At 39.3% G+C, this 17,065-nt stretch overlaps 1 protein-coding gene across 4 annotated transcripts in view; it reads left to right on the top strand.

The window, feature by feature from the left end:
• The window catches only part of Vps13b (vacuolar protein sorting 13 homolog B), a 641,091-nt gene that overhangs the window by 588,988 nt on the left and 35,038 nt on the right, over positions 1-17,065 (top strand). For all 4 annotated transcript variants that reach the window (XM_060392854.1, XM_060392863.1, XM_060392849.1 and 1 more), the window contains 8 exons: positions 6,675-6,938; positions 7,463-7,546; positions 7,724-7,899; positions 8,419-8,589; positions 9,297-9,498; positions 10,432-10,620; positions 13,803-13,949; positions 15,351-15,634. In XM_060392854.1, coding sequence (XP_060248837.1) covers positions 6,675-6,938; positions 7,463-7,546; positions 7,724-7,899; positions 8,419-8,589; positions 9,297-9,498; positions 10,432-10,620; positions 13,803-13,949; positions 15,351-15,634 — 1,517 coding nt within the window. The remainder of the gene's footprint in view (positions 1-6,674; positions 6,939-7,462; positions 7,547-7,723; positions 7,900-8,418; positions 8,590-9,296; positions 9,499-10,431; positions 10,621-13,802; positions 13,950-15,350; positions 15,635-17,065) is intronic.

The raw sequence follows: 17,065 nt of genomic DNA, 5'->3' as shown, positions 1-17,065 counted from the left end.
GTTTGGCATCTTTGTAAAAAATCAGGTGTCCCTAGGTATGTGGGTTTATATCGGGGTCTTCTTTTTTTTATTTTATTTTTTTCTTATCAGTTATATTTTATTAACTCTGTATCCCAGCTGTATCCCACTCCCTCATTCCCTCCCAACCCCACCCTCCCTCCCTCATCTCTACCCTATCTGGGTCTTCTATTCGGTTCCATTGATCCACCATTCTATTTCTATGCCAGTACCATGCAGTTTTTATTACTGTTGCTCTATAGTATAGTTTGTGGTCAGGGATGGAGATACCTCCAGAAGTTCTTTTACTGTAGAGGATTGTTTTAGCAATTCTGGGTTTCTTGTTATTCCATATGAAGTTGAGAATTTTTCTTTCAAAGTCTGTAAAGAATTGTGTTGGTAATTTGATGGGAATTGCATTGAATCTGTAGATTGCTTTTGGTAAGATGGCCATTTTTACTATGTTAATCCTGCTAAGCCATGAGCATGGAAGATCTTTCCATCTTCTGATATCTTCTTCTAATTCTTTCTTCAGAGACTTGAAATTTTTTTCATACAAGTCTTTGACTTCCTTGGTTAGGGTCACACCAAGGTATTTTATGTCTGAGCTATCCCAGAAGCAGAAACACACACACACACACACACACACACACACAGTATATACTCACTCATATAGACATATAATATAGGACAAAATCTATACACCTAAAGAAACTAATCAAGAAGGAGGACTCTGGCTAAAATGTTCAATCACCATCCAGAAAGGCAAAGAGGATGGACATCAGAAGAAGGAGAAAACAGGGAACAAGTTAGGAGCCTGCAACAGAGGACCTCTGAAAGGCTCTGCCCTGCAGACTATCAAAGCAGATGCTGAGACATATGGCCAACCTTTGAGCAGAGTGCAGGGAATCTTATGAAAGAAGCGGGAAATAGTAAGATCTGGAGAGGACAGACGCTCCACAAGGAGAGCAACAGAACCAAAAAAATCTGAGCACGGGTCTTCCCTGAGACTGATACTCCAACCAAGGACCATGCATGGAGATAACCTATAACCCTTGCACAGATGTAGCCCATGACAATTCAGTGTCCAAGTGGGGTTCCATAGTAATGGGAACAGAGACTGTCTCTGACATGAACTCATGGGCTGGCTCTTTGATCAACTCCCCCTGAGCGGGGAGCAGCCTTGCCAGGCCACAGAGGAAGACAATGCAGCTACTCTTGATGAGAACTGATAGACTAGGATCAGAAGGAAGGAAAACAAGACCTCCTCTACCAGTGGACTTGTGGAGGGGCATGCGTGGAGAAGGGGGAGGTAGGGAAGGATTGGAAAGGGAGGAGGGAGGGAGCTCCAGGGGGGATACAAAGTAAATAAAGTGTAATTAATAACAAAATTTTAAAAAGATAATGCTACATCATTATCTTGGAAAATACGTAGAATTTGAATTAAAACAGGACGCTCCAAATAGACAAATATATGAACATGAAACAAAAGAATCTTTCTGAAGGACTTATGAGAGTCCCTACCTACTGATATGAAGGACAATACTAAGGGGCTAAAGCATTCATAGGCTCCTGTCTGCCTCAGCAGTTCTTCTGTGGTTGTACTCTTCTATGGTAAATGTATACTCATCTTCTAGTTCTGTCCCATGTGCTCATCCACCTTCCCATGTCTGAGAAGTTCTCACACAGCTTTGGCTTGACTGGTTTAGAAAAGAGGCTTGGTCCCTCACACCTAGTAGCCCTTTCTGTTGTTTATCTCTACCAGGAAATTCTTTCTGAAACTGGATACAAAATCTCTTACCATACTACCAGACTTTTACTGTTCTCCATAACTGTGAGTCCCAACCACCACACAACTTACTGTGAGAACTCTGCAAGCTGCCTCTATATACAGCACCTTAAAAATAGTAGAAGGCATAAACAGCAAAACCATACGCAGCAGGGTGTGTTAGTATATTTGCATATATGCATATACATAATAAAGAAAAAAGGGCTACCAATTTGAAAGACAGGACATGGAAGAAGTATATTTAAAAATAAATAAATAAGAGAAAAGAAAAACATTTCAGCATAGACAGGGAGAGACTCCTAAGCCCAGGTTGTAACCATACACCAAATATCAAAAAAAGAAAAGGAGTTTCTAAAATCTTATCAATGTTTTCCTTCTTTCCTCTGGGCTTCCCACTCATACACACAAGCAATATTTGAAATACTTTTAAAATTAGATTTCATTTCTGTAACCATGACAATTTAGTGTCAGATCTGATGGTGTTATGGGACATCCAAAATATATGATTTTTTTTCAGTTGATAAAGTTAGGAAGAAAGGAAGTAACCAAGATTCCAGGGAACTTTGCCTCCTTTTTGTCTTGGCCTCTTTCCTTCTCTCCCAACTAGACTTAGAAGTTGTCAGTAAACAACAGCTGACTAATTAGTGAGGTTTGGGGTACAGGTCGAGGCTTTGGGGTCCCTGGTAAGCTTTAGACACGTTGTTATACCGTTGGCCAGTGGAGAGGTAGCCAGAACGCTCTAACTCTGATACTTTGGTCTGCCTTTCTATTATCATTTCTTCTGATCAAATAGTAACTGGCCATGTACACAGTTTGCCAGCATCTTTGTGTGTTGTGCAACTACCCAGGTACCCACATTTGCTTCTGTGTTTCTGTCTCCTCACTGAAGAATCTCCTTACCAGTCTAAAAGCTCAAACGCATGTATTCCTGCATCTCTGCACATACACTTTTAATCACAGTTAAGATATCATTTTCCAGTGCATCTGGCACTCTGGACTTACTCTTTCATATCACTGTTCTTCTTGGCACGGATCTAATATGAGCTCTGAAACCTGCTAAGTAAAATCATATGTAGAAATCTTCAGTACACATCTTTGTGGCCTTGGGAAAAGAGAGGAATTAGTGAGAAACCTAGAAATGTGTGTTAAAGAGAAACCCTAAGTAGCTGTCTTCAACTGATAAATTAATCTTGAAATTTTGACCATAATTTGCAAAATAAAGGCAACTGTAGGTTGGCCAATTTGAAGAGAAGCAGACAGAGCTTCCCTGAACCCAGTTCCCTGAAGGAGCACCCTTCCAGTGAGTGGCCATTTTGGATTTTCCTTTATCCAAGTAGTCTTCCCTTCCTGGCCATTTTTAAGAATATTCCCTTTTATCAAGTTTGAAAGCCTATTTAACAGGCTTTTTAACTTTAAAGTGAAACTATAAAAACCCACCAAGAGGATCTTGGTCTTTAAAAGAAGTGAGTCCCAGATGGTTGCAAAGATGTTGTGGTTTCTGTGAGAGAGCCAAATTGTCTCCTAGATCTCCTGGGCTGCAAAGGTTGTGAAGTAAGCTTCTTGCACACATATTGCCAGGCCTGGATAGATTAAGAATAAGGCAGTTAGATACTGCCTTGGAGTTTTCAACTGTTATTTAGAGCTAGGCGCTACTATGGTATCAAAAGACTTAGTACCTGAGTGCCTGGTAATCCCTAGCATATGTTAAAGAGAAGCTTGCCCACTCATTTAGGACTCATGGTTGAGTTTTATGGTTTGTTTTTGTGAAAGCTTAGTTCTAAAAGATTATAATGGCTCATGTATCTAGGGGAAATGTAATAGTGAAGAGCAGCTGGTTTTACAGATGTGCTCCTAAAGAAATTGTGCACAAATGTTTATGAAAATGCTAGGGGTTTGAGAGATGTCCCAGTGCTTAAAAGTGCTTAATAACTTCCATTTCAGGGGATCCAAAGCCCTCCAGCCTTCAAAGGTTCCTGCATACATATGATCCACAAACTTATACAGGCACTGAATAAAATGCCAAATTCTTGTACTCAAATAATGCAAGGTACTAGAGAAAGATCATTTAATATTTGGTGTCTCATTCTATGAGGTTTGTTCTTATAAAATTGTTATCTTACAAGTAAGTACAGTTATTCATTCAGCACTTAAGAACATGTCCTACCAAGTAAAAGGCAGTTCCTCTTCCAGAACACCTGAGTGAAATCATGATCACAATATGATATTGATGTCATAGGAACTGTATTGACTTTCAAGGTTACTTACACCTTGATGTTATAAATTATGCTTTTTAATCTTCATAGCAAGGTGATGAGGTAGATCCTGTTACTTTCTATTTTGTTCCTCATCAGAAGGAAGAAAGCAAGCCAGTGTTAGTTAGCTTGGTGTCTCAGTGTTGTATCTACTTCCCTGCTTCTTTCTGTATTTGACTTCCTAGTCTCAAGATGGCTACAAAATTTCTGCATATGCTCTTATAAGACTCTGTTGATATACCGTTGGACAGTGGAGAGGTGTCAATATAGACACGTTGATATACCGTTGGCCAGTGGAGAGGTAGCCAGAACGCTCTAACTCTGATACTTTGGTCTGCCTTTCTATTATCATTTCTTCTGATCAAATAGTAACTGGCCATGCACACAGTTTGCCAGCATCTTTGTGTGTTGTGCAACTACCCAGGTACCCACATGGGTAGATGCAAGGGGACTCTGGATTATCTCTCTTACCATTGAGGAAATCTTCATATTAAAAACACAATTACATGTTCATCCTAGGCATTGGCAACAGGAGAAAGGAGTTAACTTTGTACAACCTGCAGTACAGCTGAGGGTCAAGGGAGGTACCTGTCTAATCTCTGATACCTAAACCAACTCAAAGTGTTTAACAGCAAGGGAAAAAAAGAAAAGCTGCTGAGATGAGAAGGGAATCATTGGTGCTTGTCAAGTTTGTGTTATGTTCTTTCTTGTACAATCTATATTGATGAGTAGATATTAGTTTTTTTTAAGACATGCCCTTATTGGGGTTATCTTCAGTTTAGATTATGGGGTAGACTCTGATTATGGGATATTATGGGATAGACTCTGTGGGAGTTACCTGGCAAGCTACTCAATCTCTGCATACCTGTGTTTTCTTCTTGTGAAGAAGAATCATGCCAGTACCAACTTTATAAGAATTAAGTGGTTAGTTGGTTGATGGTGGCACATGCCTTTAATTCCAGCACTGATGAGGCAGAAGCAGGTAGAGTGATTTTGAAGCCAACCTGGTCTACAGAGAGAGTTCCAGGACAGCTAGAGTTACACAGAGAAACCTCGTCTCCAAAAACCATAAGCAAACAAACAAATAATTAAGTAAATAAATGGTTAATTTATGAAAATGATTTGTATTGAGTTAGAGTGCTTTGGCATGGTTGGTTGGTTGGTTGGTTGGTTGGTTAGTTGATTCTTTATAAATCAGTTCTTACTGTCATGGAAACAAAAGTTCCAAATATCTGTATGAGCAAGTTGAAAAGTCAATGTGCAATTTCAGTCTGACCCTGAAGTTCTCAAAACCAAGCTTCCCAAAGCTAACAAATATTTCCGCTTGAGTGAAAAAGCTAGAAGTGATCAATGTCCCTGTTCAGTCAGCAAAATTGACCAGATAATGCCTTAACATTGAAAGAGGGACAGTCTGCTCTATTCAGCCTGCCTGTTCATGTGGTAATATCATCTAGAAATGTCCAGAATAAATAACATTTGACTAAATGCCTAGGTAGTCCATGGTCAAGTTGATAACATTAAAATCAGTTTTCATATGCTTAGACCTATAATAATAATATATGTGTTAGTAACTGATACTATTTTATAATCTGAAAAATATCACAAATAACCAATACAGTTTGTACAAGTATTATATTAGGGTCTGGGGTTATAGCACAGTGATAGCGCACTGGCATAGGATATGTAAAACCCAGGGTTCAATCTCTAATACTACAAAAAGAAGAAAGCCCTGTTTTCCTTAGATATGGTAAATATTTATAGTACAGAATAATTTGCTTCCTAAAAATATTAACTGTGTAAGTAAATTTTGCAGTATCTTTCCAGTTTCAATCAAATTAAGAAATATTTCCTACTGCCTCCTATGGCCTATATTCTTAGCTGGCTGCAAAATTAACTAATCCATGTTTAATGGAACTGTCTATGTGTTTATTTTTAAAGTTGTATAGTTCTACAATGGAGAAAAGCAAAATATAATTCTGTTTTTCAATCAAAGCTCCTTTATATTAGTCTCCAGTAAGATCTTTTAGCAGATGAGATCTTGGAAACAGATAAGGTCTTGGAAGCAGCCTCAGGGAACACATTGATAGCGGGCAGCTCCTCCCATTACCAGGGCTCGGGGCCTGCTTTCATTTCCCATGCTTCTCAGTTGCTGTATCAGTTGTCAGTCCTAAGCATACTTCCTAGCCAGTCACCTCTAAAGACATGACAAAAGTACTTCCTGCAGGTTCCACGCATACCCTGTCCCCCTTACACAGCTCTCTTCTCTGCCCTCTCACCCTGAGTCTGCGTATGGTAGTGGGTAGGTCTGAGCTTCCACCTGTTTGCCAGGTGAGCTATGCACTGCCATGCTTTCACAACTTTGATTTCTCAAGTTTTAGCCCAGTCATCTCTTTCAACCTCCTCTCTCCTTCTAGCTGTTCAGGGGTTCCCTGTCTGTGTGTCTCCTCTTTAAATATTATCAACTCTATGTGATCAGAACAAAATTTATTTCTTATTTAAAGACTTCTTTCCCTGTTTAACTAAACTTCATTTGTAATGATCATCAGTGTATCTCCCTGAATATTTAATATTTCCTATTTCAGGTTAATGACATCCAAGTTGATGAATCTTTTGTGTATTTATGTATCATCTTTTAGATTATCATCTGTGGAAGACAGATCATCTGTAGTTATTTGTCTCAGAGCATAGAGCTGAAAGTTGTTCAGCATTACATTGGTCACGATGGACAAGCTGTAGTTCGAGAACACTCTGATTGCCTCCCAGCCAAACAGAAACTGCCTTCATACATATTAGAGAACAGTGAACTGACAGAGTTGTGTGTGAAGGCCGAAGGAGATGAAGACTGGTCAAGAGATGTGTGCCTGGAACCCAAAACCTCTGAATATAGCATTGTCATCCAGGTATGAGAGGTACTAACATCTAGACTAGAGTGGCTTTAAAAACAGAATGTTTTCAGTGTACATTTACTTGATGTAGGCCTTGCTTTTTAATAAAATTAAAATTGGTCTGTGCAGAAAGTGAAATCTGAAAAAGCATAGAAAACCTGGCTGGTGCTATGCTCCCTACCTCAACCCTTCCCAGATGCCGATGACCTGAGGCTGATGGGACTATGGTCTTGACCTCCCACATGAAGGTCTTTTTATGATCTCTGTCTGAATCTTTACCTCCATCACTTTCATCCACTTAAAAAAAAAAAAATGGATGTCTCCATTCTTGCATCACTCCCCATGTACACACTCCTTCCCTGTTTTGGAAAGGGTCCCTTTTGTCTGCTACATTTTATCTGCATTATAAAGTCTGCTTGTTTTAGTGGCTTTTTCCTATAACTGTAAACTTCTTTTGTCATCTAAACAGATACTCTGTGTCTTATTTTGCTTATCGGGCTGGTTAGGATCTTAAAAGGCCTTTCCTATCTCATGTGCAGGTGCCTACTTCAAACAGTTCCATTATTTATGTATGGTGCACAGTTTTGACTTTAGAACCCAACTCTCAAGTTCAACAGCGAATGGTGAGTGCTTTCCCAATCCTTAAATATAGTGTACAACTCTGACCTTTCTTATTCTCAAATAAATAAGGTCAGAGTGACCCAAGGAAGAGATTTATTACAAGTTTGTTTTAGCCACAAACAGCTGGAATACTTCAACAAAGCAAATATGAAAGTTGTTCTGTCCTTTTATTTTTATAGATCGTGTTCAGCCCTCTTTTTATCATGAGAAGTCATCTTCCAGACCCTGTTATCATACATTTGGAAAAAAGAAGTCTAGGTTTGAATGAAACACAGGTTATTCCTGGAAAAGGGCAGGAAAATCCACTGCAGAACGTAGAACCTGACCTTGCACATCACCTGACGTTCCAAGCACGGTATGAGCAAAATGGATTTTCCAAAGACATTTAGCCAAAAAGCCGCCTCGAGCTGTTGTGGGAACATGATGCATTCTCACTTATGTTCTTGTCTGAGAAGAATATTACTGTAATAATAAACTGTAATTTACTGTAATAATAAAACCACTCTGCCTCAACTCCTATTCTCATCCATGGGTTTAGATAGAATTTGGCCTTTTTCATTAAGCTTATAAATAACAAGGTGGAACCATAAAAATACAATTTAATTTAGATTTATTGACACATTTCTGTAGAGAAAGGCGGATGACTAGCGATCTCACCCAAGCATGGGCAGGTGGGAGGAAGAGCCAGGGCCCAGATCGTCCAAAACTATTATCATAAATTTCTAATTCTACACCCCTCCACACCAAAAAAAAAAAAAAAAGAGTGAACATCCCACAAAACAATATTGATCTAACTATATTTGTTCTTGTATTTTTCTCAGCAAATTATAGATCACTTAAAAATCTTTAAGTGTTTTTTCTTTTCATTTTCTAGAGAAGAGTATGATCCTTCAGATTGTGCTGTTCCCATATCAACAGCCCTTATTAAGCAAATAACCACTAAGATACAACCTGGAGGCACAGTTAATGAGATGCTTGATGAGTTCTATGCGCCAGAAAAGTCCCACAAACCCATTTGGCCTTACAATAAGAAAGATTCTGACAGGTAACATTATTCATTAACTTTCTACATGTACTTCTAAACATAAAAAGAAGCCATTCACAAAATACTAGCTGTGTTATTCATACTTTTTGTTGCTGTGACAAGATACATGAGTAAAACACCTTACAGAAGGAAAGGCTTATTTTGTCTCAGTTTCAGGAGTTTCAGCCCTTTATGGCAGGGAGGACATCACAGAGAATGATGGGAGCATCTGTAGCTCCCATCATGGCAGCCAAAATGCAAGAGGAGAATGTCTTTATTCTTAGCTTTCTCTCTCTTATTTGTATTCCTTCTCAGCCCCACCCTATTGGATGGTGCTGCTCATATTCAGAATTAATCCTCTCGAAGTATCTTCATCAACCCAGAGGTGTGTTTGGCTAGGAATCTCATATGTACTTCTCAGTGCTGTCAAGTTTATAGCTTGATTAACCATTATGCTAGATACAGTAAATGCTGTGGAGCAGAGCATTTGCATGCATCAGATTCTGATATCATCTAATTGGTTTAGTTTTATGGATATTTTTACTCATAAGGCAAAGCATCATTATATGAAAAGCTGCTTTCTCCTGCTTCCAAATGCAACCCTGGGTAACTCTGGTATGCAACAGTACCCTTCGGGAGCATTGTGTGTCTGGAATGCTTAAACATGCTTCATAAATCCTAAACTCATCATATTTCAGTGAGTCACTCGGATGTGTTATTTGGAACAGGAATGAACAGCTGAGTCAGTGGGATAGTCCAATGCGAGTGAAGCTGTCAATCTGGAAACCATATGTGAGAACCCTGTTGATAGAACTGCTACCCTGGGCCTTGCTTATCAATCAGTCTAAGTGGGACCTCTGGCTGTTTGAGGGAGAGAAGATTGTTCTACAGGTTCCTGCTGGCAAAATCATCATTCCTCCTAATTTTCAGGTAATATAACTTAAAACTAACATATTCTTTTCTCTCAATAAGTAGATTTTATTCTGAGATTATACTTACATCTTAACAGGATGAATTCCTTATGGAAAACTGACCTGGTAGGTGCATACATAAGGGATATGGAATGTTCTTTGATATTTAAATATTTTTCAGATGTGTTTTTCCTCATCAGCAGTACTACTCATGGCTGAATTATCATTACATCTGATAACACATACTAGTTACATTCCCATTGTATACAAGATATTTGACAAGCACAGAAGCTGTTCTGAACATTAACCCATCACCTAACATGGCACCTTCTCCTTTGTGACTGCGCTTGGATGTCCATAATTGTGAATGTCACGTATTGATTATAACATCATAAAATCACTCATGTCACAGGGTAGAAAAATCCTAACTATAAAATAAAAATTCACATTATGACACCAGAGGACTGACTTTATAGTGCTAATCCATTTTAAGAAGAAATTTATAAGAAAATCTTTAAAAATATATTTCCTAGTAGAGAACAATTTCAGAACCTTCCTTTTGATTTCCAGTTTATAAAATCTTTATTCAATTGTATTTTTCTTATTCCTTGAAGTAAGAGGATGCTGTTACCTTATGGAATTGGAATGTTAGCCTGTATGGACCTAATGTTACATATTATGCTGATGTCGAATGAAATGAAACCTTTCAGTTTTTAAGTCTCTGGAATTCATAGGTTATCACAGCTTGAATTTGGTTCTCCTCCCTTCTCGGAACTTAAATTTCATTGTGAATCAAAAAAGAATATTGGAAACCAAAATAAAATACATCTTGTCGTTATTTTGTTTTAAAGTACAGGGTGACTATTTGGTTGCCTTAATATATCTATTGTATAATATGTCTTTAAATCCTAAAGATATGGAAGAGTTAAGAATTGAGGCATTATTTTTCCAGGAAGCTTTTCAAATTGGAATTTACTGGGCAAATACAAACACTGTACACAAGTCAGTAGCAATTAAACTGGTCCATAATCTGACATCTCCTAAGTGGAAAGATGACAGTAATGGTGAGGTCGTGACACTGGATGAAGAAGCATTTATTGATGCTGAAATCAGACTCGGTGCTTTCCCAGGACATCAGAAGGTAAGGTCCCCGTGGATCTGGTGCAGGGAGATAATATGCTGCTTTCGTAGAGTGTTTCAAGTATAGCTGCCTCCCCTTTCTGCTGTTACTTATTCTAAATAATTTATAATAGTGAAACACTTGTTTTCTTCCATAGACCTCAGTTTCACAGTGGAATTTTTTTTTCTCTTTACTAGTGATAAGATCTGAGTTCCCTAATTTATCCAGTAACTGCTCCATTTCAGAACACTCATTTGATTTATAATGTCATTTGATTTATAATATGGGGAGTGGACTTAATCCCAAATAATCATAGACTGTATTTGGCCTTCTCCTTCAGAACAGGAAGTAGGGTATCTAGCACTGCGAGAAATGGCTTTCTTTCTGGAAAGGCCATCCTGACCAAAATGAGAGGACTTATTAAATTTTCTTATGGAATTAATGTTGTAAGAAGTGACTATTGTCTTCAATTCATGATTGTAAAAAAATTTATTAGTTTTTTGAGAATTTCATGTAACATGTTTGATGGTATTCACTTTTCTCCCCCAGTTCTTCCCAGATTCACTGGCCCCTCCTCTCTACCCATCCATCTTTGTGTCCTTTTAAAAAAAAAAATCAAGATCAGTTTCTGCTGCCTAAATATCATTTGAAGTGTAGTCTTCCACTGGGTTCAGGCTGGCTTACATGGGGTAGCCTCCTCCCCTCCCCACCCCCGCCCCATCTCTCAGCAACTAACAGTTGACAAGAGTTCTACTGCTAGGGATGGGATTCCATAACCAACTCCCATCTCCATACTGGAATTTGGTCTGGGGCTTGCACAGATCTTACGTGACCTTGTATGTGCTGTGGCAGCTGCTCTGAGCACAGGTGTGAGTGCAGCTGCCCCACAGTGTCTAGATAACATGGTTTCTTTGTTTCATCCACCTGCCTCCAGCTCTTACACTCTAAGCAACCCTGTGCACCCTGGGAGTATGCAGTGCATACATTCCCTGCAGAGCTTAGCATTGTTATAAAAAGTAATTCCTGTTATAAGAAGTACCTTGACCAGTGGTGGTTCTCTGTGTTGATCAACATCTACTGTAAATACAGGTGAGGGTTGGGAGATAGATTATTCCAAAGATGGGATACTGAAAGAGTTACAGGTAGCAGGGGTAGGTCTGCTCCACGCTTTTAGAACTATGAATACCAGGTAAGACACAAATGTTGTGTGATTTTCAGCATAAACCTAAAACCTGTGCAAACCAATTAGCTGAGTAATACAGAATCACATCGGAGACTCAGACTTGTCCGAGAACCTGTGTGGCATGGGGAGACTCATGCTGTGCCTGTGTCATCATTGCCTTAGCCTTCTTCAGTAAGAAAATGGAGGAGAAATAGAATGCCCAATGACCTTTCTCTTCGGGGAGAAGTTAGATTTCTATTGAGCATTGTTAAAAGAGCCTTTTGAGAAAAGTTAGGAACATTTAGTCATTTTATAGAAGTCCATCTTTGTTAATATTTAAGACTGGTGTTCCTCTCCTCAAAGATTTGCACATATTGCCACTGCTGACCAAAGTGCTATAGTGGCTGGAAGTGGCCAAGAGCCATTCCACTCACAGGAAACTAAAGAGTGTGAGCTGAGAACTACCATCAGAATCTGGGAGAGATACTGTATTGTCAAACACCCAATACTCTAGCACCTTAAAAGCAGTCACAGCATGTGCTGAGTAAATGTCTGTGAGGCAAATGGAAGAAGGAAAGAAGAAATGGGAAAGAAGGAAGGGGAAGGAAACAAGAAAAGAAAGGACAAACTACAGAAAAATATGTTGATGTAACTATTCTTTTGTATTAGTTCTTAAACATTTTAGTCTCAGGACTCCTTTATACTCTTAAGAAATATTGGGTTCTATCAATTTTTATCATATTAGAAAAAAACTATAATGTTTTTTAAAATATAGGGACTTAAATATATTCCACTGATCAAAAGAAAGTGACATCACATTGCCTCTATGAAACACCAGTGTATATGCATGAAGAAGCTAGAGAACAAAGACAAATAGCACCTTATTAGTACTGTAAAAGTGGTTTTGACCTTGGGACTCCAGGAGTAGATAGCCCACAGAGCTCACAACATCCCTTGAGAACTGCTGTTCTGAGGATACTGCGTAGTACAAGGGAACCTTCAGGCAGGTGGCAGCTAAAGCTTCACCAGAAACGCTACAAGGTAATGAAAGCACACCCGTCATGGGAGAGAACAGAGCCATAAAGCTTGGCCACATGAGTCTCCTTTTCTCCTGTGTCCTGGGCAAGTTGCTTTCCTCTTGTGTACTGTGGAGAGGATATTTACTACTTTTTGTAGGGGTTATGAGGAATTGCAAATTTAATATGTATTAAATACTTAAAACACATCAGAAGCACAGTGTAGCATTACATGATGGTCAGTATTTTTTCCTTCATTGCCATCTTTTATATGAAAGTTCTCTAAACTCTCCTTGATGCACGCACTCTGGCTTGCTGCTAGACTGAACCTGAGGAGGAGGGATGCTGGGTGAGAGCCTGTTGAATAAGGCGTGTGGTATTTGTTTACATATAAGTGATTTTTAAAATTTATAAAATAATCTGAAAACAGATTATTTCTTTGTCACTATGTGATAGCAGCAGCAGTAATTGGTTTGCTAAAGGGCCCTATTGGAAATACTGCCCCATTAGTTGGCTAACACATTTTTGAGACCAAAAAAGGAGTGTTGTTAAGTATTTGAAAAAAAAAAAAAAAAACAACAGTAAAATTGGTACTGTCCCATGCAAATTCATATATAAAACATTACTTTAAGAACAGTTGAGGACATGGAGCTGGAGAGATGGCTCAGTGGTTGAGAGCATTGACTGTTCTTCAAGAGGGCCTAAATTCAGTTCCTAGCAGCTCACAACTCTCTCTAACTCTAGTTGCAGGGGACCCGACACCCTCTAGACATACATGGAGGCAAAACACCAATGTGCATAAAATAAAATAAATTAATTTAAAAGAAAAAAGAGTTGAGGCCACGTGTAGTGGCTCACACCTGAAATCCCAGCACTTGAGAGATAAAGAGACACAGGGATCCAGAAATTGGGGCTGCTTTGAGCAATAGTAAAGACTGTCACAAAACAAACAAAAGAATAGTCAAGAAGTCTTCACATGTATTCCTGTGGTGTAAAATCTGCCATCTTTTCTGCTTACCCCACAGCTGTGTCAGTTCTGCATCTCCTCCATGGTGCAGCATGGCATACAGGTTATTCAAATTGAAGATAAGACAACAGTAATCAATAATACACCATATCAAATATCTTATAAACCACAGTTGTCTGTCTCCAACCCATACTCTGGAAAGGAGGTAAGCAATCAATAACATGGTTTTTTCTCTTTCTATCACTTCACTATCACAGACTCACTTCACAGTGTCAACCTTCTTTTAGATTGGGGCAAAGAAAATGCTAACATTGAATATAGAAATCTTATTTGTGCTGGATTTAAAACTGTAGATGGCAAGTTGCCATGGGGACAAGTGAGCAGAGCTGCTGGCTACAGCAGCCCTGGAAAGTGCTCACACAGCTCTCCCCAGCAGTGTCGCTCCACACCCTGTTAACACAGCAGTGGCTCCTGCATGAAGGCTGGTACCTGAGCTGAGCCATGGCCCTGAGGACAGTGATCATGGGCCAGTTTATTTTCTTAACATCTTATAGTGGCAGCGTGTGCAGAAAATACATCCAAGAATATTCAGAACTTTTGACATGGCTCTTTATATAATTAACAAAAACATTGATGTTTTAAGAAGGTAACAATAATTGTTTTTCAAAACAATGTGGCATAACTCCTTCCTGCTGTTGAAACTGTCTAGATGATTGCCATTCTTTAGTCTGTGTTCAGTATCGTCCCTTTCTCCCAAAGTTATTTTCAACTGATTGGATAGGGTGAATGTCTTCCTTTTACCTTACAATGCATTGTGTATTTATAAAATACAATAAAACAATCTGTCTGAACAATAGAATTTTATTGTGTTTCCCTGATTTGGCACAGCTTCCAAGAAAGCAGTGGAGGCCTGATTCCTCCCTGCAGCGGAACAGTATTCCCCCTTTCAGCTCTGACCCTGCCTCTGACCCTTTTTTGAGATATGGTCTAAAATTCAGAGGCTTAAGGCACTGCTGAGATGGCTCAGTACCTGCTGCTAACCCTAACAGCCTGGCTTCGTTCTGTAGAACCCATGCAGCAGAGAGAACCAACCCTAACAAGTTTTTCTCTGACCTTTGTGTGTACATGTATGTACACAAACACACCAAATAAACAAATTAATAAATATTGAAATGGAGAAGCCCTAATCTTAGAAATGGTGAAAGTCCATTTGAAGGCTGGAGTCAGAGCATGTCCCTCCTGCCAGTGAGCCTCATGCTTTGTCTTCTGAGCCCCAGCTTCTTGTCCTGAATCACATGCAGATTCTTTTCTTAAGATTCCCCCTATCCAGTACAACTCCCTCCCCAAGCCATCAACACTTTTGCAATGCCTGGGGAACAGTGGAAACTTGGTGCTGCCTTTTAGGTCAGCCTGGCACCATCATGTTTTTTTATGCCTGAGAGGCCCTCCACATTAGTCACATTAGTCCTTTGGGTGGAGACAGACCACAGGCATACCTCTATGCTCCCGTCTTGGACACTTTGTGAAAACATGGTCATGGTTTCTTAGAAGACATGCTTCTCTGTGCTGCTGTAGTGAACATGCTCCCTCTGTGTTGTCTTTGCAGCATTTTCATGTTCCAGACAGTGCTACTTTTAGCATTTGCCCAGGGGGAGAGCATACTGCTGTGAAATCCAGCTCCGTGCCTTGCTGGGACTTCCTGCCTGATGTGGGACCATCCATACCAGACACAGCCATGCTTCAGAAACAGATACTGCTGGGCTTTTCTCCTACACCAGGTGCCGACAGCTCTCAGAGCTGGAGCCTGCCAGCCGTCATTAGACGAGAGTTTCCCAGACAGAGTGTAGCAGTGCCCTTTGGAACCTTGAGGGAAAATGGATTCTGCACCAGGTATTTTACCCAAACGTGAATGCTTTTTTGCTTGTCATAGTTGCTGCTCATCAACAAACCAGGAGAGACAGAATAGCAATGTTCCATATGTAATTCTAGTTTTTCTTTCATCTTTAATGACCTTTAGACATTGGATACAGTTGAACAAAGGTCATGATCACAAGCAGGTTGCCCGATGAGGTGATTTTTCCACTTTGCACCTTCTGCTGCAGGGGTCTGCGGAGTGGTGCTGTGCCATAGAGTGGCAGTATGTGTGGTAATGAAAACAAGAAAGACATCCTTGTCTTTTGTTCTTACTCTTTTCTAATATTTTACTCTTACTTCAAAATGGAATTTTTCACAAAAGACATTTAGAGAGATAATAACGTAGATAAACACAAGCCAAGGAATATTCTGTACTGTGGTTGTTCCTGCGTGCAAGCTGTTCCAATTGCAGATCAACAATTATGCAAACAGCAACCACAGGATTGGGCCAGAAACATATAATGGCTTGTGCATTCTGACTTCTGTCTTGTGGTTGTTTGGTATCAGTGTCTTTCCTGCAGCTGTCAAGAACTGCTTACTTATGGTGCATACGACCATAAAAGAAAACATGCTGTGACCTTGTAAGAGGTGCCTTCTCCTCAAGGTCCTGAGTTATATACTCTGAGATTTAAGAAACCAAGTGTTTTGATATATGCAGAGATTCTTGTTAATAATCATTTTAAAGATTATTGCTTAACTGAAGTCTCCATAATGGTCAGTCCCTGTTCTCTCCACACATCTTTTCTTTCATGTCACAAGACCCTAACTGAACAGGCATTTTCACCCTCAGACCTGTAAGGATGGTTGCTTTTATATTTGACTTTAGATAACGTTAAGCATGTTGAGTGCTATTGAATGGTTTGTGGATTATTTTTAAAAGTCAAAAATTTTAACAAAACACATAGAAAGATTTAAATTTTCAAAGACTGATAGTACAAATTAATGTTATGTGTAAATATTAAAGTCAGCAAGTTAAAAGTAAGATCCTGTACTCCTTGCCTCAGCTTTAGTGGCTATTGAAAGGAAGTTGTCTGAGGCTGGCTTGCGTAGCCCCTTCAAAACGAAACTGAAAACAGCTTCCTTGTCCGTGTGAGGATTTAACTCTGGAAAGAAATTTGCTTTCTGTTCTCATCTCCTCGCCTTTTCTACCTCAGTCCAGCAGTAGACATTTGGTGGCATTGTGGCTGCATTTTCACGAAATGCTAGTAAACAACTGTCATTCCAGACAAGGGACAGTATTAGGGAGGGCTCTCTGGCAAATGAGGATTTGTTGTTGCAACACTGACCCCTTTTAGTCACCACAAACTAAGAGGTGAGATTACCTAATTGTTTAATTTTTATCATCAGTACAGGTCATCAGAGAGAATTTTTCTTCCTGTTTAGACATTAATACCATTTGATAGTTCT

This window comes from Meriones unguiculatus, chromosome 1 (genome assembly GCF_030254825.1).
Source record: "Meriones unguiculatus strain TT.TT164.6M chromosome 1, Bangor_MerUng_6.1, whole genome shotgun sequence".
Lineage (NCBI taxonomy): Eukaryota > Metazoa > Chordata > Mammalia > Rodentia > Muridae > Meriones > Meriones unguiculatus.
The sequence above is the reverse complement of the archived record's forward strand: the minus strand, read 5'-3'. Positions and strand labels throughout refer to the sequence as shown.